This window comes from Callithrix jacchus, chromosome 1 (assembly GCF_049354715.1).
Source record: "Callithrix jacchus isolate 240 chromosome 1, calJac240_pri, whole genome shotgun sequence".
Classification (NCBI taxonomy): Eukaryota; Metazoa; Chordata; class Mammalia; order Primates; family Cebidae; genus Callithrix; species Callithrix jacchus.
Genome location: NC_133502.1, coordinates 78,535,798 through 78,560,924, shown reverse-complemented (window position 1 = coordinate 78,560,924; position 25,127 = coordinate 78,535,798). Strand labels below are relative to the sequence as shown.

The window sequence follows — 25,127 nt, the reverse complement described above, 5'->3', positions numbered from 1 at the left end:
CAGAAGAAGGAAATGGTCTAGAGATGGGAAGGGGCTGGGTGAATTTGGTGACCAGCCAGGAGTCTGATGTCACCAAGTCATAGGGAATAAAGAGAAAGGCAGGGGAAGTGAGTTTGCCCAGGTGGGCTAAAGCCATGTAGGGGCAGACTGGAGTGGGGGCCAGGAGCCTTAGTGGGTGATGGAGTTTTTCCCATCTTTTTTCTCTACTCCCTCCTCAGTCATCTTCCTCTGTCTGTCCCAGCCACATCACACATGTACTCTTTTTTCTCCTCGCCTCTGCCTCCTCCCCTTTTTCTTCTTTCCCAGCCCTCATAATCAGCTGACATGTCATGGTCTTTGAGAGCACCCCAAAACCCAGCAGTTGGAACTCATCTCTCCTTGTTCCATTCCCACAGTGACTGCCTCACCAAGAGTCATTCAGCACTTAATATGCTACCTATGTGATGGCTTCCACCTGCAGCACCGTTTACCAGGCTGCAGGGCTTCTCACCCCAGTGGTCCAGGAGAGTGGCTTGAATGCAGATCATCCTCAACCTTTGTTTGTTGAATGAGTAAATAAGGGATCCCTGTTTGTAAACTTTTTTGGGGGTGTATTTTGTATAAAGAGACATGTCATGGAGAGAAAAGTGGTGGAAATTCTAAAAGACTTTAATGACCAGATGAAGAAATTGTTTAGAGAAGCATAATATGTGTGCTCTGTCTCAGTTTGAGAATATTGACCACAGTGTGGCTCTCCTAGAAGGAAATGGTCTGGAGATGGGAAGGGGCTGGGTGAATTTGGTCTAGTCTTTGCCTGAGCAAAACTCGCAGACCTTCTTCCACACCCAAACCACGTGCCAGACCACAGCCCATTGCTCCAGCTTTCCTAACCTGCCTGTGAATGTGCTGCCTGTTACATGAGGGAGCAGGTACAGTGAGGCAAGGACAACTAATGACACCCAAAAGCAAGGGCAGTGGATTTCCCTCTACTTTATTTAAAACTTATCTTCTTAGGAAAGTTCACCCAACATGATCTAAGCATTTTCAATGGCTTTTCATACATTAGCAGAGTTTTTTCATTCTTTTACATGAATCAAAATTGGGCTTAAAATCATTTTAGGAACAGCCATGTTAGTTCCCACACTTTCTACCGACAAAAGATTTTATATCAAGGTTCAGGGTGATGATACCTGTACATCTTATATGTCTGAACCTTTTCATTTACATCCACATCCTTTTCTTAAATATTGATTTGTGTATTTAGAAACCCAGTGCTTCATTAGTAAAATGAGGGAGTTAGAGTAAAGGATCTCCAAGATTGCTCTGCCAGCATTTGAAGAATAACCTGTTATTATATGACTATAGGAATTTATTTTTGTCCAAGAGCCAATGCCTAATCTTTAATGGTTTTGTATTTTGACTATTTGCCACTAGGTGGCAGTAAAAAGAATTATTATTACCAATGAGAAATGCTCATCAATATGTAAGTTAACTTTAAAATAAAAATTTAGGGGACCAGAGTTTGAAGTATCTGTTTTGAAACTGTGTAACCATATACTGGCCTCTGTGTGTCATTTCTAGGACTTAGCACTTATCTTATTCAGGGAACAACTTGTGGCACTTCATAGCCACTTATATTAGCGAATTATGGAAAAAAGACATCAGTTAAAATTTTATTTTATATGTATACACACACAGACAATGTGTTTGTGGTGATTCTAGGTAAACAAACATACTATGCTGGTAGTCATATAAAAGTATAGCATGTACAATTATATAAATTATATATAGTACACAATTACTTGATAACAATAAATGACTATGTTACTGGTTTATTTATCATACTATATTTTTATTGTTATTTTAGTGTGTACTACTTATTTTTTTAAAAAACTTCAAATTGAGTGATGAAGAAAGAAAGCAAAAAAAATTTTTTAAGTTGGCTAGATGTGGTGGCTTATGCCTGTAGTCCCAGTGCTTTGGGTGACCAAGGCGGGAGGATCACTTTAGGCCAGGAGTTTGAGACCAGCCTGAGTGACATACTGAGACCCTGCCTCTACAAAAAATAAAACAAAATAAAAAAATTAGCCAGGGATGGTGGCACACACCTATATTGTCAGCTAGTCAAGAGGCTGAGTTGGAAAGATTGCTTGAGCTGGGGAGTTCCAAGCTGCAGTGAACTGTGATTGCCAGACTGGGTGACAGAGCAACACCCTGTCTCAAAAAAAAAGAAGCTAACAGTAAGACAGCTTTAGGCTGGTCCTTCAGGAGGTATTCATTCTAGAAGAAAACACTGTTATCACAGGAGATGACAGCTCACGTTACTGCCCCCTGAAGACTTACCAGTGGGACAAGATGTGGAGGTAGAAGACAGTGATATTGATTACCTGACCCTGTGTAGGCCTCGGCTAGTGTGTGTATGCTTCAGTTTTTCTCTTTAATAAATTTTTATTGTTATATAATATGCATACAGAAGTACATGCTGAAAGCATTAAGATAAAGCTCAGTTAATTATTACAAAGCAAATAGATTTTTGTAACTACAAAACAGAACCAGCCTTGTTCATGCTTCCGACATCCACTTTCTTCCTTCTTCCTCCCCAAACGTAGCCAAATTGTAAAAGCTAATGTTATAGATAAACTTTGTATTTTTATACAAGTGTTTTATTACAGAACATTTTAAACATAAACAAAATACACAAAATGTACACTAGACCTGACATTCAGCCTCAACAACTACTTATCATGTGCTATTTCTATTTCATCTGTACTTCAGCCCATTCCACCCCTTTATTATTATTTTTAGTTATTTTTATAAGATGTATGTGCATTGAAATGTACAGTCTAAACTGTATCTTTTTGTCAAATCAGTACACCTGTATAACTTTTTCTTCTTTTAAGAATAGAATACCAGCTGGACACAGTAGCTCACACCTGTATTCCTAGCACTTTGGGAACCCGAGGTGGGCATATCACTTGAGGCCAAGAATTCGAGACCAGCCTGGCCAGCATGGTGAAACCCCATCTCTACTAAATATACAAAAATTAACCGGGTGTGGTGGCACATACCTGTAATCCCAGGTATTCTGGAGGCTGAGGCAGGAGAATCATTTGAACCTGGGAGGCAGAGGTTGTAGTGAGCCAAGATTTTGCCACTGTACTCCAGCCTGTGTAACAGAGCTAGACTTTGTCTCAAAAAAAAAAAAAAAAACAAAAACAAAAACAAAAAGAATAGAATTAATGATTATTAATGTGCATGTGGATCACCTGGAAATATTATTTAAAATCCAGATTTTGATAAAATAGGTCTGGGTTTTAGCTGAGAGTTTGTATTTCAAACACAGTGCAAATTCATAGAGCACATGGTAATGACAAGGCCTCTTTTATCTAAAGTAAATAAAATTTGATGAATAAAATATGCTATCTGTAGGACTGCTTGGTTAAAAGCATAAACCAAACAAACAATTTTATAATGATTTTAATCCAAAATTAGCAAAATCTCTATTATGGTTTCCATGGAAATGCTCCTTCAGGCTAAGAAATGTTAGTATCACCAGAGGGCTGGTTAAAAACAGCAGAGATTTGGAAGTCAATGTCTTATAAAGTAAGTGGCAGACTCCTTTTCACACCCTCTGTAAAAGTGGCTTTTACAGAGTTACCCAAAATTCAGGCATTTGTACATCAAATGTAGATAATTTTCATAGCTTCCTATTAAAATTACATTTTAATGCCTTTACGCAATTTAACTCAATTTTCTTATAAAATTCAAGTAACAGCATTTTTATATGACATTATAAGTCTCATTTGTATTCAACTTAAGCTTACATAATTGTATTTGGTGCCGTTTCTGTGTGTTGACCACCCAGTGTGCTTTGGGGTTCCACTGTTTGCATAGGCACCACAGCTGAAGAAACAGGTGCACAGGTGCCAGTCAGCCTGGTTGTGCGAATGGCAGTTGTGTTCCCTAGCACAGAGGTCCATTCCTGCACACCCTCCTCAGAGGAGGAAGAGACCAGTACTTCCTCATACGGGGCACTTCCTGGGACATGGGCTAAGTCTCCTAAGGGTGAAGGCTCCAACCAGCAGGTACAGACCTCTCAGAAGAGAGGGATAAGGCAGCCATTATGAATTTGAAGCTCTACCATCCCTTGTCCCATCTCATCAAGACAGTTCTGAGGGGCTCTTCTGGAACATGTCTGGATGGTAGAGGCTGGAGGACAGTGTGGGCTTTGCTGGGACTCAGATAAGGTCTGTCCCAGGGAGGCAAGAGGTCGATGCTCAGCATCTGGGATGGTGTCCTTGTGAATAGTGAGTTGCTGCTTTGAGTAAAAATTCATTTTCACTACAGAAGAGGCTATAGCAGGGGTGTCCAGTCTTTTGGCTTCCCTGGGCTACATTGGAAGAATTGTCTTGGGCCACACATAAAATACACTAACATTAATGATAGTTGATGAGCTAAAAAAAAAAAAAAATCACAAAAAAAGTCTCATAATGTATTAAGAAAGTTTACAAATTTGTGTTGGGCTGTGTGCTGACAAGCTTGGGCTGGAGAGTCTGGATGGCTCCCCCATCCCCTCTCTGATTCTCTTTGGTGGCAAGGCCTGGAAGGGGCTGAGTCTCAGTATCTTGGGATTCTGGAAAGTCTGTTTGGGAACCTGAGAAGACCTCTTGCCTGGAGCTTGAATGCTTGATTTGCTATCCTGGCCACATATATTCTTGGCAGCCAGAGAGCGGGTTTGTATTCACAGCAGCACAACCGTGAACCAGGGCTTGAAGTGACCAGGACAAGTGTCTTGGTGGCAGTGTGCCTCAGTTTTTAACAAAAAGTTTAAAAAGTAAAAAAATTAAAATATAGAAAACCTTATAGTGTAAGGATATAAAGAAAGACAATATTTTCATATAGCTATACAATGTGTTTATGTTTTAGGCTGTTATTACAAGAGTACAAAAGTTCAACAAAAATAGGTTTATCAAGTTTGAAAGTTGTGGTAAGCTAAGAATAGTTTATTGCTGAAGAAAGAAATACATCTTTTTATGAATTTAGTGTAGTGTAAGTATACAGTGTCCATAAAGTCTACAGTGGTGCACAGTTATGTCCTCAGCCTTCACATGTACTCCCCACTCACTGACTCACCCAGAGCAACTTCCAGTCCTGCAAGCTCCTGTCATGGTAAGTGTCCTAAACATAGAGAAGGTACAGTAAGTTTTACTGTACCTTTTCTGTGTTTAGATAGATTTAGATCACAAATACTATTGTGTTAACAGTACTCTGTACAGTCCCATCCTGCACAGGTTTGTAGCCCAGGAGCAATAGGCTGTCCCATGTAGCCTAGGTGTACAGCAGGCTGAACCCAATTTACACTGGGTTCATGTAAGTACACTCTGTGATGTTTGGATAGAGAGAAATTGCCTAACAAAGCATTTCTCAGAATGTGTCCCAGTTGTTAAGTGATGCATGACTGTGGTATCTAGGAAACTATTTGTGGCTATTTTAAACATTACTTAGGAATTATTTACAATCTCTCATCTCACCCTGTGAATCTATCACATGTCAAGAGGAGCTCATGCAGTATTGGGAAGTCACCCTCCGTGAGCTGTTCCCAGGCCTGGGGTGTGAGTGCTTCTTGGAGGCTGTGGGTTAGGAGAAAGCCTAGGCATGATTTTGTTTAAGATCTACAATCTTGACTGGCCCTTAGCTATTACTGCCTCAAAACTGATTTTCCTCTGTTGCATACTACATTACTTTCCATCCCAACTGAGTCTGTAGTGCTTGCACTCTAATTTTTTAAGGTTGAATTACAATATATAGTAACAGTAGCCACCTGTTTATGGGTGGCTTAATTGAAACATTGCTGAATTGAATTTGATTAAAAACTGAACCCGAGGTTTTCAGTGAGATGCCATACTTAGAGAACGTAGTGCCTTACGCATTATAAGCGCTTGGTAAATTTTAGATGTCATAATCGTTAGAATCTCTTCAAGAAGTGACTTCTCACAAGTGAGGGGCATAGGAGAGCTCCCCAGGCAGAGGGGATCAGACATACTAAAGTCTGTGGCCTTCCAGGATCCCAAATAGGCTTGTAAGGAGAAGTCAAGCCTGGTGCTGGGTGTGGGGTACACTGGTGAGCCAGGCTGCTTCACTTTGAGAAGTTTGGGCTTCACGGTGAGAGTAACTGGAAGCCATAAGGGTCTCATACAGAGCAATCAGATTTGCGTTGTTAAAAACTATCCCAGGGATCTCATGGACAGTGGACACAGGGAGATTTATTATAAGGTTTGTTCATAGAATAAATAACTAGCCTTGGGCAGGCTGCTTAAACTGTCTTGATTTCTTCCTCTTTAACCCAAATTCAGTAATAGTACCTACCCATAGGCTATGAGGATTAAATGAGTTGCATTTGTAAGCAGTTTAGAACAGCCCCTGGTATGTAGTAAGTGCTTTAAGTGTTTGTTAAATAGAATGCAAAAGTCTGGTTTCTGAGCAGTAGGTTGCATTATTCTGACACTACCCTTCCCCCTACCTAGCATCAGACTGACCTGCTCCATGAAACCCAGACTGCTGCCAGCTTGGAGCCCACCTAGTTTCTTTCTTTTTTTTTTTTTTGAACTTATAAGGCCCTATATAATCAAACCCCTGACTTTATTTTTTTATTTGTATTTATTAGTTTTTTTGTTTTTGTTTTTTTTTGAGACAGTGTCTTGCTCTGTCACCCAGGCTGAAGTTGCAGTGTCGCGATGTCAGCTTGTTGCAGCCTCTGCCTCCCGGGTTCAAGTGATTCTCCTGCCCTAGCCTCCTGACTAGCTGGGATTACAGGCATGTGCCACCATACCTGGCTAATTTTTGTATTTTTAGTAGAGATGGGGTTTCATCATATTGGTCAGGCTGGTCTCAAACTCCTGACCGTGTGAGCCACCTGCCTTGGCCTTCAAAAGTGCTGGGATAACAGGTGTGAGCCGTCATGCCTGGCAAACCCCTGACTTTACATCTGACCTTACTTCCTGCCAGTTTGCCCCCTGTTCATCCCATTCTTTCACTAGCAACATTGCTGTTTCTCAAAGGAATCTATCATATTCCCACCTCAGGGTGTTTTAATGTGTGGTTCCCTCTTTCTGTTACTCTTCTCCCCTAGATATCTATGTAGATACACTTCACTTCATTCTGGTCTCTACTCAGATGTCACCTCTTCAGACAGGCCTTCCTTAAGCTCTCCATCCAAAAACAGCACACTCAGCTCTCACTCTGTCCCCACACCCAGCATGGCTTTGCTGTGCTTTGCTTTACAGCATAGATCACAAAAGGCTAATCTGATCCACATTCAGATCACAAAAGGCTAATCTGCTCCCACCTTCAAGGGAGGGACTGTTTTGCTCACTGCTCCTTTCCCAAAGCCTGATATATTGTAGGTGCTCAATAAATACTCATTGAATTAATTCACTCATTGCCTCATTTCCTCACTGTGTAACCTTGGGCAAATCACTTCTCAAGCGATGACACAAGCAGCACAGGTTGGTGGCTGCTGTTTCTGCAGGGTCTCACTCACATGATCATGAGCTGGTCAGCCGTCTGTGGGGAGATGGAGGTAACTGGGCCACATGTCTTTCTTTTTTTTTTTTTAACCGGGAGATATTTTTCAGAGCAGGATTTCAGCTGCTTAGGGGAAACAGGCTACTTTTTTTGTTTGTTTGTTTTTTGTTTTTTAGAGAAAAAGAAGGGGAAAAAAAGAAAAAGAGGGAAAAAGGAATATTACTTCATTCCTAAAATGGGTTTCAATAATGGCCGATCAATATTTTGAGTGTTTAAAGTGGTTAATGCATATTTTATGTGTTTAAAATGGAGACCTCTATTGTGTTTATTTGTTCTGGCTCTGAGTTCCCACTTAGTTTCTAAACCAAGTCTTCCTTCCTCTGCCTGGGTCTGACTTGGACACCTCCACGTGGATTTGACATATGGCTGGCCAGATCTGGCTGGGCTTTCCCTTTTCCCGGCACACCTGCGCTGGACCCCACTGGGAGTTCAGGCCCCATCCTGGCTTGCTAAGTGCACCAAGTGTTCTCCCTGCTGTATAGGCCCCACTGTCTTCCTTCAAAAGTTCAGTGGAGCCCAGCGGTAAGTGCCATTGCCCCTCCACAGATAGCACCCTGGCTTGTACCTAAGCTCCCTGGCTCTGCTTACCCAGCCACGGCTGCTCCCTCTGTCTCCCAGATTGCACTTGGTGTTGGAAAAGAACACAACCAACATGGAGATGAACTCATTTGGGGCTATGGTCAGCTCCTGTTTCCTGTCTGCATTTGGGGCAGATTTGAACTGAAAGAGGGAAAAAGCAATAGTAAGCAAGAGGCGCCATCCTTCTCTCTATTTTAGGCAGGGTTCACTCTAACTCTGTAAAGCTCCTGTTTTTCCCCCTTTCCAGTGGATTCATTTTTCTGTAAATCATGTAGTACCTATTGCCACTTTTTGTCGTTGTTGTTGTTTTTACTAATCATGAATGTCTTCTACTGAGTAGTAATGTTTTAAAGCTACTTTGTTAACTTACAATTCTAATTTGAAAATACTAGATAGGATGTCATGTACAAATGGCAGGTTTCCACCTACATGACTTAGAAGTGTTGCCTGGATTTTCCTTTAAGGATACGGAGGGGGTCTGAGCTCACAGGGTGAAAGTACATGATCCGCACAAAAGGATGCCTCTCACATTCAGAGTAGAGCTTCCCCCAAGGGGTAGGGACTGCTGTTGAATCGTGGTGGGGAAGGGCAGAGGGCATACAAGGCTTCTTTTGTATTTCTAATGTTTTACTGATTAAGTTTGAAGGTTTGTGAAATTTGACATAATATCTTGTATCTTTTTGGATGTGTCAGATACTTTATGATGAAATTGAAGTGAGCACCGTGATAGTGATAACCACCCAGCGTGTCATTGATATGCATGCCACATGCTTGTCCCGGGTATGTGGAACCTGCCTGCCCATCACTGAGGCACCCTTAGCCTCTACCCCAGATTAGACTGTCATCTCCAAGTATCTGTGTATGAAGTTATATATGTATATTTATATGCACAGATGCAAATCCATTTTGTCTCATGTGTTATCATAAAATGCAGTATGGAACTTTTCAAAAAATCAAATATTTCCAAATAAAATTTTTCTTCTTCTTCTTTTTTTTTTTTGAGACGGAGTTTCGCTCTTGTTACCCAGGCTGGAGTGCAATGGTGCGATCTCGGCTCACCGCAACGTCCGCCTCCTGGGTTCAGGCGATTCTCCTGCCTCAGCCTCCCAAGTAGCTGGGACTACAGGTGCATGCCACCATGCCCAGCTAATTTTTGTATTTTTAGTAGAGACGGGATTTCACTTTGTTGACCAGGACGGTCTCGATCTCTGGACCTTGTGATCCACGTGCCTCAGCCTCCCAAAGTGCTGGGATTATAGGCGTGAGCCACCGCGCCCAGCCGATAAAATTTTTCAAAAATTTTTTTCCTGGTATTAAAAGAAGTACATAGATTTATGGGAGGTTAGGAAACACAATAAAGTAGAAAGAAGAAGAAGGGGGGGAATATATATATCTAATGTTAATATAAATGTTAGCAGTCTCTAGGGTGGCACTATTATGGGTCTCTAGCACCCCCCTAGAAACTGCTAACATTTGGTGATAGCTGTGATCTATCCCCCAAAATTCATGTGTTGAAACTTAATCACCAATGTGGTAGTATTAAGAGGGGCTTTGGGGGGTGATTAAGTCATGAGGATAGAGCTCTCATGAATGGGATTGATGATTTTATAAGAAGTGAAAGAGAGTGTCCAGGGCCCTTTTTGCCCCTCTGTTCCTTTTACCATGTAAAGACACAGCATTCATAGTGCCCATCCCTCTTAGAGGGCACAGCCACAAGGCATCACCTTGGAAGCCTTCACCAAACACTGAACCTGCCAGCTCCTTGGTCGTGGACTTCCTAGCCTCCAGAACTGAGACATAAAGTTCTGCTCTTTATAAATGACCCAGTCTGAGGTATTTTGCTATAGTAGCACATACGGACTAAGACAGTGATATTTTCTCCCATTGTTTCTCCGTTCCCGTGTGTGGATTTTTATATTGATGAGATCATTCTGAATATAACATTTTACATCTGTCTTCATTTAATAAGATAACCATTTAAAATACTGTTAAGATTATTCATAAACTTTTTTTTTCTTTGGAGATAGGGTCTCACTCCAACTCCCAGGCTGGAGTGCAGTGGCATGATGATGGTTCACTGCAGCCTCAATTTCCAGGACTCAGGTGATCCTCCTGCCTCAGCCTCCTGAGTAGCTGGGATGTCAGGTGTGCACCACCATGCCCAGCTAATTTTTTGTACAAAAATACAAAACCTGGATACAATACAAAATACAAAATCTGTCGTCCCAGATTTCAAGACCAGCCTGGGCAACATGGGCTGGTCTTGAAACCCTGGGCTAAAGTGATCTCTCCGACTCAGCCTTCCAGAGTGCTGCGATTACAGGTGTGAGCCACCATGCATGGCCCCTTTATAAACATTTTAATAGCTTATAGTGAGCCACTATATAAGAATATTATAAATTAATCATTCCCTGCTATTAGACAATTTTCACTATATGAGAAATAACAACTGCATCTTTGAGCATAGTTTCTGTCATCAGATTTGCATTTGTTTCCTTAAATGTATGCCAGCTATATCAAGGGTTCTGAATATTTTCAAGACATTTAATACATTTTTTTTCAAGTTGCTTTCTATAAGGTAGAGCCTTTGTTAGTCCGTAATCTGTGTTTGTTCAGGTAACAAACCTCTAGGCAGACACACTCCTAGAAGTCTAAGCTTCACGATGAGTTCCAGGCTGTGTTACATTTGCTCACACTTCATGGATGCGTTGGTGCCATTCACAACTCCACCCTGTATGAAAGACCCTTTTTATTTTGTTTTCTTTTCTTTTTTGAGACAGAGTCTCAATCTGTCACCCAGGCTGGAGTGCACTGCAACCTCCACCTTCGGGGTTCAAGTGATTCTTCCGCCTCAGGCTCCCAAGTAGCTGGACTACAGGTTCACACCACCATGCCCAGCTAATTTTTTGTATTTTTAGTAGGGACGGGATTTCACCATATTGGCCAGGCTGGTCTTGAGCTCCTGAGCTTGTGATCTGCCCGCCTTGGCCTCCCCATGTGTTGGGATTACAGGTGTGAGCCACCACGCGTAGCCGGAAGACCCTATTTCTGTTCGTCCAGGAGCTCATATAGAGTACCTCTTTCATAGAACCCCATACAGCATTAGCTATTCATCTCTGTAAAAACTTGAATTCATTAAGTGAAAGTGGCATATAGGTGTTTTACCTTACCCTTTTTGATTATGGAGGACAAACATTCATGTCTGTGTTTCTTAGTCGTTTGTATTTTCTCTTATGAATTATATATTCATATTTATGGTTATGTTCTTAGTGTTTGTCATATATTTTGTCCATTAACTTGATAACATAGAATCTGTACTATTTGTTGTTAACATTCTTTCTAGTTTGTGATCATATTGTTTTTCTGGTAAACACAAGATTTTATTTTTATTGAGCACAGCCAAACCTCTTCCCTGATGATTTGCTCCCAGGATGTTCAGTTCTAAGAGTTCTTTCTCATTCAGACACTTGAAAAAAATGTTTATGTTTTCCTCTTGTGTATTATTTCATTTTTAAATTTATCTCTTTAATTTACATTAAACTGGATTATATTCAGATAAATAATGCCCAGTGAGAATCTTTTTTTCTTTTTGTACGAATAGTTTCTGAGGAACAATTCATTGCATAATCTGCCCTTTCTCTACTGATTTGTGATGTGTTCTCTATCTTACATTAAATTATCATATCTTGATCCTTTTTTAGTTCAAGAGCATGATGATTGGGTGTTTCACATATGTGTGAAAAAAATTATCATATAATCTCTGTTAAACATATTTTACTGAGTTCAAAACAATAAAATTTCATTCTTAATATAGATAAAGCACTGCTTATTCATTATATATATTTTTGTTTCAGTGTTAAAGTTTGTTTAAATTGACTTCTTTTTAATGTATTAACTTTAATGTTAACATTTCTGCACTTTGAATCAAGTAAATTGGGTACTTCGACAAATAGGTTGCTTTGTTTCATTAGGGATTACCCCATTTAAAAATAAATCATAGTCATTGTACATAAAAGCCACTTGTATCCACTTTTAAATAAGTTAACTTTCTCTATTTATGTTTTTTAGGGTTTATTATCTCATATACTTTCAGCACTCAGATTTGATAAAGAAGTTGCTCTTTTCACTCAAGGTCTTGGATATGCACCTATAGATTACTATCCTGGTTTGCTTAAAAATGTGAGTATTTAAAATTTATCACTTTTGAAATGTTCAATGTTGAATGTATCATCAGCAAAAAGAGTAAATGGAAATGTTTTGGTCCTCCAGAAGAGATGTTTAACTTTTCTTTGTTTATCTCTTTTTACCATGGGCAGACTTACGGCCATGTAAGGAAGAAATGTGAGATGGGAAGTTATGAGAAAGAAGGAAACCAGGAAGGGTTTTACTAAACAAACCAATCAACCTCTCTTTCTTGTAACACATCTCACTTATTCACTCTGATGTTTGGGAGAAGAGCTTTTCTTAGCTATTATAAACACAGTCTTGTACCATTAGACAAATCTTATATTTAAAATAACCTGATGGGAATTTTCTGTTAAAGCAAAGCAGAAAATTCAATACATAGTATTACGTATTTACCTCTTAGTATTACAGCTTTGTTTTCTTCTGGCCTAAATTGTAGCCAAATGTAAGAAATTTTAACTTACAATCTTGATGTAACTCTTGTAAAAAATGTTAGAAGATTTTTAATGTTTGTTAACTGTTCTGGTGTTTCGGAAGCTTTATACAAGAGAAGCATTTTTTTTTAAATCAACTAGATTTTGAATGAAGAAATAAACTAACATTTTATTTAAATGGATTTGGTTTTAATTCTTACGAAATGAATGATCTGTCTATTGTTCATTGCCCAAATAGGAATGCAGAATTATAGACATTAAACATAAAATCCCGGTTATTAGTAAATATGACATGGCACTGCTTCCTTTTCACTCTGACAAAGTAAAACATGAGGAGAAGATGTGGGTTGGAGGAATCTCAACGGAAATATCACTCACACCAAGAAAAACAGAACTGAGGTAATCCTGTTTGCAGCATGAGTTAACCTGCAACTGATTTTGTTTTACAGATGGTTTTATCATTAGCATCTGAACTCAGAGAGAATCATCTTAATGGATTTAACACTCAAAGGCGGTAGGTGTTAAACTAAACATCCTTCTTCTCAAGTTTCAAAATGTGTCAATTTGGTTATAAAGGAAAATTTACAATTCATAGGAAATGTGTGTTCAGTTATGGTTGTATTCTATGTAGGAAGATTATTTTAGTGGAATACATAGCAAATTGGTAAGTTTTTTCAAACTCTTTTAAATCACTGTTTTCTCAACTCTCACAGAATAGTAAGTAAATCATGCAATGTCTTTTGTGGGCCCATTAAGTAAAAAGCCCTATGTATACAGTAGGGAGCACAAAAGAAAGAGCAGCACTTAGTTTTATCCTGGGGTTGCTCACTCTGCAGGAGGGGAATGTACACAGGTGCAAGTGTGTGCTCTCCTACTAGCCTGCTCTGGCTCTGCCTCCTCCTGCTCCCAGCACACAGACACACACAGAGTCAGGATATTTACAAGGCAACATTTTATGTGAACATATCCCCTATTTTAAGAAACATCATCATATTCCAAAATCTAGACTAAACAAACAGATTCAGACAAATTAAAAGGCAATTAATTACATTACAAATGTTTCTTCACTCTGTGAAAGAAATCAGTTTTCATTGGTGAGCATTTCATTTTTGACATGTCATTAACCAGGAGAATCTGAGACTGAGGGATTGATTTTTTTTTTTTATAAAGCCGTTGCTAATTCCAGCTCTATCAGAAATTGTCTTTGTCTTCAACCTTTAGAAATCCTTTGCACCTAACCCTTAAACTATGTAATTATTAGAGGAAAACATTGGAGAAATCTTTATTATGTTATTGGCAATGTAAGAAGAAGAATATATAGGAGACATGGAAAGTGTTTAGATTTATTTATTTACATGTCAGGTAAAGACTTGGCTTTAGTTGTGAGGTGAATGTTGACTGATGGCTCTTTAGATTTATATAATTATAAATTTATTTAAAAGGACTTTAAAAATCAGTCAGTGTAATGTGTATATACTTCCTACACCAAAATCCCAAAATGTACATCACAGTTGATGATTTTTTAATAAGCAGCTGACAATAAAATAATTTTTAAAATTTATTAATAAATAGAAACAAAGGATCAGAATGCAAAATATAGAAATGACTTGCAAAAATCAGTCATAAAGAGGCAGATACTCCAGTATGGAAAAGAGCAAGGAATATAAGCAGGTCGTTACCAAAAGAGGAAAACTGAATTAATAATAACATTAAAGGAGTTCTTCAGGAGTGACATCAGCAAGATGGCAGAATAGGAAGTCCTAGACCTTATTTCCCAATAGAGACATTGACTTAACTACAACATACATCCCCCAAAAGTTTAATGAGAACTACAGAACCAATTAAGAAGTCACAATACTGCAGGCAAGCTAAAAGTCTAGAATAGCCACATTGAAATTGGTTAAAAATGTCTATTTTGTGTCAACTGTGATGGCCCTTTTCCAAGGCTGACACAGCTTGGGGAGATTGGTAGGAAAAACAGCTTTGTAGCTTCTCTCCCTTGGGAGGGAAAAAGAAAAGTGGAATGTGCATCCAACATTTTCACTTTTTAGGGAGCAGACAAGGAACTTCTCTCTCCACTGACTGAGAGCACTGATGAGGAAATGGTATACAGTAATCCCTCTTTATCTGCAGGGGATGTTTCAAGACACCCAGTGGATGTCTGAAACTGTGGACGGTACCAAACCTGATTGCCATCAATCATAACATATTTCTGTATTCCACTCACAAATTTAATGTATTTTCCATCCTAACTAAGCACTTATCATGCATGATGGCTATAATTTTTGCCATGCGAGATGCAATGATAAGACTAACATTTTTTTCCTTCTTTATAATTTCACAGATAGATGATTTGTTTTTACTATAGATCTCAGCAACTTCAGCATATGATTTTTTTCTTTCCTTATTAAGTTGAGAACTTTCACCTCTTCCCTTAAAGGAAGCACTTTATAATTACTCTATGGCATATCCAAATTGCCAGCCCCAGTGCTGTTGGACTTTGAGGTCATTATTAAACATTAATAAAATAAGGGTTACTTGAACACAAGCACAGTGATACTGTGACAGTTGATCTGACAACCAATATGGCTGCTAAGCAGGTAGTGCATATCATGGATACCCTGGGCAAAGGGATGATTCATGTTCCAGGTGGGACATAGTGGAACAGCATGAGATTTCATCATGCTACTCAGAACAGTGCACAATTTAGGCCAGGTAGGGTGGCACATGCCTTTAATCCCAGCATTTTGGGAGGCTAAAGCAGGTGGATCCCCTGATTTCAGGAATTCAAGACCAACGTGGCCAACATGACAAAACCCCATCTCTACTAAAAATGCAAATTAGCTGGGCATGGTGGCTCATGTCTGTAGTCTCAACTACTCAGGAGGCTAAGGCAGGAGAATCACATGAACCTAGGAGGTGGAGGTTACAGTGAGCTGAGATTGCACTATTCACTGTGCTATAGCCTGGGCAACAAGGGCAAGGTGTTGTCTCAAAACAAACAAAATAATTGCACAATTTGAAAGAATTATTTCTGGAATTTTTTCATTTGATATTTTTGGACCACGGGTGACCATGGCTAGCTCAAACTACAAAAAGTAAAACTGCGGATAAAAGAAGACTACTTTTGATGCCTTGGGGCCCTGGTAAACAAAAGAAAGCTTAGTGGTTTGTGGTAGCACCAGAGAATTGACAGTGCTGCGGATGGAGGCTGGCATAGCTCAACATAATTGGGAGAAAGTGCCTAGCTCATGACTTGTTCTTTGGGAGGGGAAGAGAAGAATGGATTATATATCCAGTATTCTGGCTTTTCAGAGGCCTACCAGAGAGACTGGTATCAGTCTTGCCTGACCCACAGCACTGACAGAAATGGCATCATACTTTGGAACAAGATAGCTCAGCAGCTTGTTGCAGCACTGGAGAATCTGTAATACCACAGACAGACACTAGAGGGAGGAAGAGATTAGGAGCTCTTGAGAAAGAAACCCATAAAGCCCTCTAATTTGGAAATCACAAGCCCTCTAATTTGGAAATCACATGCATAAGCTCAAGGAAGACACATCCCTGGAAAAGGTTCGAGGGACCTCCACAATCTTTAGTTGAGAGTCCATTTGTGAAAGTCTTCCCTGTACCATGTCTGTCCATAAAGACTGAGATAAGTGGATGTGTCTTTAAATGTACAAAATACAACAAAAACAACAAGACACAAAGTAAACCAGGGAAACATGACATAATCAAAGGAACAGAATAAATCTACAGAAGCAGACCCTAAAGAAACAGAAGTGTACTCATTACCTGACAAAGAATTTGAAATATTTGTCTTAAGGGATCTCAAGGCACTGCAAGAGAACACAGATAAACAATTCAATGAAATCAGGAAAACAATACATGAACAAAATGAGAATATCAATAAAGATGTAGAATAAATGAGAACAAAACAGATATTCTGGAGCTAAAAAACCACAATAGCTGAATTGAAAAACTTACTTGAGGGGTTCGGCAGTAGACTTGATCAAACAGAAGAAAGAATCAGAAAACTTAAACACAAATCATTTGAAATTATTAAGTCAGAAAAAAAAAAGAATAAAGGAAAGTAAAGAAAGCCTAAGACACTTGTGGAACAACATCATGTGGAACAATATACACATTATGGGAGTCCTAGAATAAGAGAGAAAGGGGCAAAGAACTTATTCGAAGAAATAATGGTAAAAACTTCCCAAATATTAGGAAGGAATTAGATATCCTAATTTAAGAAGCTCAAAGGACTCCAAAGAATTAACCCAAAGAGGCCCACACCAACGTAAACAAAAATTCGATTGTCAGAAGTTAAAGACAGAATCTTGAAAGCAGCAAGAAAAAAGTGACTTGTCATGTAGAAGGAAGATTCCAGAAGATTGTCAGTGGATTTCTCAGCATAATTACAGGCCAGAAGGGAGTGGGATGATACATTCAAAGAGCCAGGGAGGAAACGAAACAAAACAAAAACCCCTTCCAACTAAGAATACTTCATCTGGGCTAAATCATTCTTCAATAATGAAGAAGTAAAGATACCCCCAGATAAACAAAAGCTGAAGAAGTTCATCACCACTAGACCTGCCTTACAAGAATTGCTAAAGGGAGTCCTTCAAGTTGAAATGAAAGGATATTAGACAGCAACATGAAAGCATACAAAAATATAAAGCCTTCTGATAAATGTAAATATACAGAAAAATTTAAAATTTTATAATACTGTGTCATATAGTACAGTTGTACCTTGGTATCCACAGAGGATTGGTTCCAGGACTCCCCACACATACCAAAATCTGCGGATGCTCCAGTTCTACAGTAAACTGTATGGAACATACAGAAACAAATGGTCAATCTTTGGGTTCTACATCCTGCAAATACTATATTTTTGATCCATGATTAGTTGAACCCATGGATACAGAACACATAGACATAGAGGGCTGACTGTCCATAAATCATTTTTAATTCTGGTATAGAACTTAAAAGATAAAAGCATAAATAGCTATTAAACTATGTTGATACAAAATAGAAAAGGATATAATTTATGACATTAATAGCATAAACTGGGGAGGGAGATGTAAATGAGTAGAGTTTTAGTATGTGATTGAAGTTACCTTGTTAGGTTGTTATAACGCTAAGATGTTTAATGTAATCCCCATGGTAATAACAAAGAAAATACCTGTAGGAGATGCACAACAGAAAATGAGAAGAAAATCAAAGCATGTCACTATGAAAAAGATCAATGAAACATGAAGGGAATAAGAGAGAAAATCATGAACTGAATGACTACAAGGTATATAGAAAACAACAAAATGCCAATAATAAGTCCTTCTGTATCAGTAATTAGGTGAACATGAATTAAATACCCCATTCAAATGATGTGAAGTAGCAAACTAGATCAGAAAACAAGATCCAACTATGTTCTAGCTATATTCTGTCACTTGAGATATAAGGATATATATAGGCTGAAAATGAAATGATGGAAAAATATATATCATGTAAATGGTAACCAATTAGAGCAGGCGTAGCCATATGTAGATCAGAAAACTATCAAAAGAGACAAAGAAAAAGATTATATAATAGTCAAAGAGTCAATTCACCAGGGAGATACAACAATTACAATAATATATACACTTAACAGCAAAGCATCCAAATATATGAAGCAAACACCAATAGAATTGAAGAGAAAAATAGACAGTAACACAATAATAGATTTCACCACCCCACTTTCAATAACAGATTGATTAACCAGATTGAAGATCAATAAGAAAATAGAACTTGAGGCCGGGTGCAGTGGCTCAAGCCTGTAATCCCAGCACTTTGGGAGGCCGAGGCGGGTGGATCACGAGGTCAACAGATCGAGACCATTCTGGAAACCCCGTCTCTACGAAAAATACAAAAAATTAGCTGGGCATGGTGGCACGTGCCTGTAATCCCAGCTACTCGGGAGGCTGAGACAGGAGAATTGCCTGAACCCAGGAGGCAGAGGTTGCAGTGAGCCGAGATCGCGCCATCGCACTCCAGCCTGGGTAACAAGAGCGAAACTCCGTCTCAAAAAAAAAAAAGAAGAAAATAGAACTTGAGTAATGCTATAGACCAATTGAACCTAATTGACATATATAGAACATTCTACCCAGTAATAGTAGAATATGCACTCTTCTCAAGCACATATAGAGCATTCTCTAGGAAAGATAACATGGTAGGCCACAGAACAAGTCTTAACAAATTTAAGAAGACTGAAGTCATAGTACTATTTTTTCTGACCACAAGGGAATGGAAATCAATAACAAAAGGAAAACTGGAAAATTCACAAATATATGGAAATTAACACACTCTTAAACAATCAATGGGTCAAAGAACAAATTACAAGAAACATAGAAAATAACTTGAAACAAATGAAAATGAAAACACAACATATCACAACCTATGGGATGCAGCAAAAGCAGTTCTAAGCAGGAAGTTTATAGTGGTAAAGGCCTACATTAAAAAAGAAGAAGGTGTTCATGCTTTTGAAGGAAGAAAAACAAGAAAAGAGGTATCAAATCAGAAACCTAACTTTACAACTCAGCAACTAGGAAAAGAAGAACAAACTAAACCTAAAATTAGAAGGGAGAGACTAATAAAGATTAGAGCAGAAGTAAATAAAATAAAGAATAGAAAAAAAAATCAATAAAATAAGAGTTGGATTTTTGTAAAGATCAGCAAAATTGACAATTCCTTAGACTAAGGAAAAAAAGAGAAGACTTAATAGCAAAAATCAGGAATGAAAGAATAGAAGTTAAAACTGATACCACAAAAATTAAAAAGATGATGAGACTACTGTGAATGATTATATGCCAACAGATTGAATAACCTAAATAATACTCAATGAAATAAATATTTTTCTAAAAATATACAACCTTCATGTCTGAATCATGAAGAAATAAAAACATCTGAACAGATCTATAGCTAATAAAGAGATTGAATTGGTTATTCAGAACCTTTCGACAAAGAAAAAAACCAGGACCAGATGGCTTGCCTGGAGAATTCTATCAGACATTTAAAGAAGAAGTAACATCAATCTTTCTTAAACTCTTCCAAAAAATTGAAGAAGAGGGAACATTTCCAAATTCATTTTGTGAGCAAGCATTACCATGACACCAAAATCCGGCAATGAAACTACAAGAAAACAGACTGATATCCTTAATGAATCATGATGCAAAGATTCTCAGCTTAAAGTGAATTCAACAATACATTAAGAGGATTATATACCATGACTGAATAAAAATTATTCCTCGAATACAAGGATGGCTCAATATACAAAAATCACTATAATGTGCCACATTGATAGAATGATGAACAAAACCCACCTCATCATCTTAATTAATGCAGAACTAGGATATGGCAAAATTCAACACTCACTTATGGTAAAACATTCAGGAATAGAAGGAGATGACCTCAATGTAATAAAGCAGTGTAATAAAGCAATCCCATATTTGTGTATATTTCTAAATAGGAACAAGATCTCTAAGAAATATTTGCACACCCATATTCATTGAGTATTATTTACAAGAGCCAAGAGGTGGAAGCAACCTATATAATGCCCATCAGCAAATGAGTGAATAAAGAGAATATGGTATCTCTACACAATGGAAGATTATTCCACCTTAGAAAAGAAGTCCTGTCATATGCTACAATGTGGATGAAACTTAAGGACATTATGCAAAGTGAAATAAACTAGTGACAAAAGGCAAATACTGCATGATTACACTTATGTGTGGTATCTAAAGTAGTCAAACTTGTAGAAACAGAATGTAGAATACTGGTTACCTTGGGATGGGAGGAAGGGGGAAATGGGAGTTGTCGTTTAATGAGTATAGAGTTTTAGTTTTGCAAGATATGAAAGTTTTAGAGATTTGTTGCCCATAAGGACATATAGTAAGCACTACTGTACTCTACACTTAAAAATGGTTAAAATGGTAAATTTTATGTTAATGTACTTTTCACCACAATTTAAAACTGATCTGTGAGCTCTTCTTTGCATTTTCAGGAAAATGTAAACTACAACATCAGTTAGACACATCCATTAGGTTATGTTGAGCTTCAGGAGGGAACATTTATGTTCTGATGGGAACATAAATAGGTACAGCCACTGTGCAGAACAATTTGGTCTTTGAATTTGGGATTCGTCATCAGTCTCTCCATGAGTGCTTTGGTTACTCCAATAATTGTGGGAAGATCAAGAGGTAATGTTGGTTGAGGTTGCCAATAAATTGTATTCTGGACATTAGAGTGCTCCCATATTTTCTGGAGGTTGATAGCCATTTGGGATTGGGAGTCAGGACATTTCTATTATCTCTTGCCTAAGGACAGTGGATAAGAAGAGTGTATAAGGCAGCTTGCTGTCAGGTTCCCCCCTGCTCCTTGAATTCACCCCCAAATTAACTCTTACCTTTTGTAGTAATCCTCTTTTGCAAGCTCTTAGGGCTGTGATATTTTCCTTCAAAAAGATCCCACCTACCTACCATGTCAAGCTTTTCTCAGAATTTGTGGATTATCAAGAAACCCCCATTTTACAGTATTATATATTTAATTGTAAAAATTCTTTCATCATTTCTAGGATTTGGGAGTATAGCATGAATGCTAGGACATTCATGTCTTTAGTTCGTCGCTTCATGTCCTTAGTTCGTCACTTGATTCAGTCTCTCAGGTTACATTTCCATCTTATTTTCTCTTGACTAGATTATGAGAATCACTGTTCTTAATAGGTCTTGCTGTTCAGTCCCCAGGATGTGTAGCAGTTCTATAACAGAGCTACTCAAAGTGTGGCTACTCAAAGTGTAAATCAGCAGCATCAACATCCCTGGGGGAGAGGCTAAGAAATAGGAGTTTTTAAAAACATCTTTCCATATGTACTTGGGAAGTTCGAGAAATGCTGCTCTATACTACTTCTTTAGAAGCAGTTCCCATAACTGCATAACAATCTGAATACTGTATGGTGACATGATAGAATTATATTTATGGTTTTTATTTTTGTTGTTGAATTTCTTAACAGCTTAGCTATATTATTTTCTTGATAATAGTAAATTCTCATGAAGATAATTTTTTGTCAGACTACCCATAGTGATCTATTATGTGTGAACAGTTTGTCTTTTCTCCTCAAATATTCACCTTTTCTAAATTATACTTCCTGTTCTCTACCACTTTCTTAAGTGCCAGATATCCTTTCAACGTTTGCCTTCCACAGTGCTTTATCATCTTTCTCTTACCACCGTGGTTTTAGATCTAAAATTCATTAATGTGTTTTTGAGTCCATCATCTAAGTTGTTAACAGAAAAGACACATTTAGCTTGAGCTGTAAATGTCTTACATTTTTGGAATATATGAGCTTAGCGTGTGGGGTGGTAGAGGGAAATATGTGTGTGAAGGTGTATACTTTGCACATAGTCTAGCAGAATATATTGCATAGAATTAGGGCTGGATGGACGTTTGTACAATGGAAAGATAGGCCTGAGAGTTGCATGTGTGTATCACTCATGTGGCGTCTGAAATAGGCAGGCCGCCAGCTTGATTCATCAGACCTCCTCCCCAAAAGATCTCTAAGTACAACTTTTCTCTCATTATCTGAAAAGAGGAAATGAAACGAGTCAGAGATTATTACTAGGTGGAAAGACTGTGGTGCTGAAGCCATTAATCAAGTAATGCAGCTCATGGCTGTTGATTATATCTTCTAATTAGGCTGGAAATGATCCAATATAATTTTCCTGAAAAATTAAAAAAATCTCATAAAGACAGGTAGTTCTTGGGTGTACCAAAATTCGGGCAGGCCAACCAATAGTCTTCCAAAGAACTTCAAGGTGCACACAGTCTTCCTGGTTTCTCTTTTGGTCTGAAGTTTGTCAGAGGGTGGAGATCCAAGTTCAAGTTGGGAGTTATGCAGCACTTTCCAGATTGAATTACACTAAGCATTAGGTCTTGACTGATTGCCAGAGCAGCACTTCCAAATAATATCTGCACAGGAATTCAGCTGCAGAAGGCTAGACAGTAACCATATACTGCTGGGAGCATCCTTCCTGTGTGGCTGTATTGTAGCTTCTAAATCATCTGCCTCAAACCACAGGGCTACACAGGGCTACGGGATAAACTGACAATGCTCAGAGTGTTGTTTCTTCTAGATGGTTTGTAGCAAAGAACAGGATAGAATTTAAACATTATGTCACTGAATTGTTGACTTTACTTGGTGGCAAGTGAAACTCTATTTAAAACCCTATGACAACACCATTTATCAGGCCTCTAAAAATAATGCAAAAAGAAAATAAGCGAATTTTCCCACTTTTTTTGTTCCTCTGGCGATCCATGCATCTAAGTTATGAGATCAATTTCTGTATTTTCTGTGAGACTTTCTGAATCTTTGGAAATGAACTTTAAACACTCAAGTGCTAAAAAATCAGAAAAAATAAATGCCTTCTAGAAGGAAAAAAACAGGAAAACAGTATAGCATTGTTTATATGGTGCTTAAGTTTGGGAGCTCTTGGCTGCTTGGACATTTGAAGTCATACTTATGAAAGGAAAGGAATGTTAAAACTCAGATTCATAAGTGGATGTGACTCTCCTGAATTTAAGCATGTACTGGAAAGTAGTTTGCCCATTATGCTATATTCTGATTTAATTGTTTTGATTTATAAATATTAAAAATGTGCAGAGAACTTAAGATATGTAGGAGAAATTATATAGAATTGTGATACCTATTTTAATTATTGTTATTATAACTAATGACAGCAAAAATTGTAATGGCTCCAGCATGGTTGGCAGCTGTCTTGAAAATATTATTGCAATGCCATTCTGTTACCTGGTTTTATTAAACTGGCTTCTACTTGAGATAGGAACACACTTGGCAGAATTTATAATTCACTAGACAACTACAGACTTTAAAGTTTTGGTTCTCACACTGGCTTTTAGGAATCCAAGTTGTTTTATGGATGGTGAACAGAAAAGCTCCGAAAAAAGACTCAAAAAGCATGGTAGGCATTAAATTGCTTTTTAAATTCAGTCTTCTGATAGGTATAAATGAACTCAGTCTAAGAGATTGAATTACCTTGAAAACTATATGTTAGGGCTCAACACATTCAGAAAAGTACCTGGAAAAAATTTATCTTGTTGATTTCTAAAATTCTTTAAAGAAAATATTCGAAACATCATTCAGTAGAGCAAATTAGGAATGTATCAGATATGTTGGTTTACAGGGAACACTGCTAGCACAGGCATCTCATATTCTTAGTAAATTCAGTTAAGAATTTTACTGATTGTATCATAGGTTTGCTTTGACTGGGAATATCCTGAACTGCTAACTAAATTCCCATTTTATTCTTGCTACTCCTGTCAGCTGGGATGCCAGCATGGGCATCCTTCAGTGGACTTCACCCTGTGCCAGGGAATTTGTTCATACTACTTTTGTAAAACAAGTATTCTTAATAACAACAACAAACTTCTGAACTCGGGAATAAACCTCTTCCAAAATGGCACAATCTGGCACAAAGGCAAGTTTTTAATCTATAAACATTGTTTCAGCCCAGGTGCAGTAGCTTACCACTGTAATCCCAACACTTGGGAGGCCGGGGTGGGAGGATTGCTTGAACCAGGAGTTTGAGACCAGCCTGGGCAACATGGAGAAACCCCATCTCTACCGAAAAAAAAAAACAAAAAACTCAAAAATTAGCCAGGTGTGGTGGCAAGCACCTGTGATCTCAGCTAGTAGGGAGGCTGAGGTGGGAAAAGTGCTTGAGCCTGGGGAGGTTGAGGTTGCAGTGAGCCAAGATCGTGCCACTGCACTCTACCTTGGGTGACAGAACAAGACCCTAAAGAAAGAAAGGGGGAAAAAAAGATTGTTTTAGCTGGTACCATCCTGCAGAGTCTTTTAATTGTGGTCCAGAAAACTTTAGAAACCATTCTGAACAGCTTGTCTTCTGTCCAAGGGTGAGGAAATGAAAAGCACAAATAGTTCTACAGAAATAGCCTGAAAAAGAGACCAGTACAATCAAATAATGGGAAGAGTACAAAAAGATGTAAATAATGGGGAAAAATATTCCAGAGGGAAATAAATACTAAGCAATCTAAAGCTGATTAATTTTTTTTTTTTTTTTTTTTGGAGACAAGAGTCTTCCTTTGTTTCCCAGGCTGGAGTGCAGTGGTGCGATCTCGGCTCACTGCAACCTCCGCCTCCCAGGTTCAAGCAATTCTCTGCCTCACCCTCCTGAATAGCTGGGACTACAAGCGCCCACCACTATGCCCAGCTAATTTTTGTATTTTAGTAGAGATGGGGTTTCACCATCTTGGCCAGGCTCGTCTTGAGCTCCTCACCTTGTGAGCCACCTGCCTCTACCT

General features: G+C 38.4%; 1 protein-coding gene across 7 annotated transcripts in view; it reads left to right on the top strand.

Moving 5' to 3' along the window:
* The window catches only part of FANCC (FA complementation group C), a 210,022-nt gene that overhangs the window by 127,571 nt on the left and 57,324 nt on the right, over positions 1 to 25,127 (top strand). For all 7 annotated transcript variants that reach the window (XM_054254166.2, XM_002742743.7, XM_054254162.2 and 4 more), the window contains 2 exons: positions 12,211 to 12,321; positions 13,211 to 13,275. In XM_054254166.2, the coding sequence (XP_054110141.2) occupies positions 12,211 to 12,321; positions 13,211 to 13,275 (176 nt within the window). The remainder of the gene's footprint in view (positions 1 to 12,210; positions 12,322 to 13,210; positions 13,276 to 25,127) is intronic.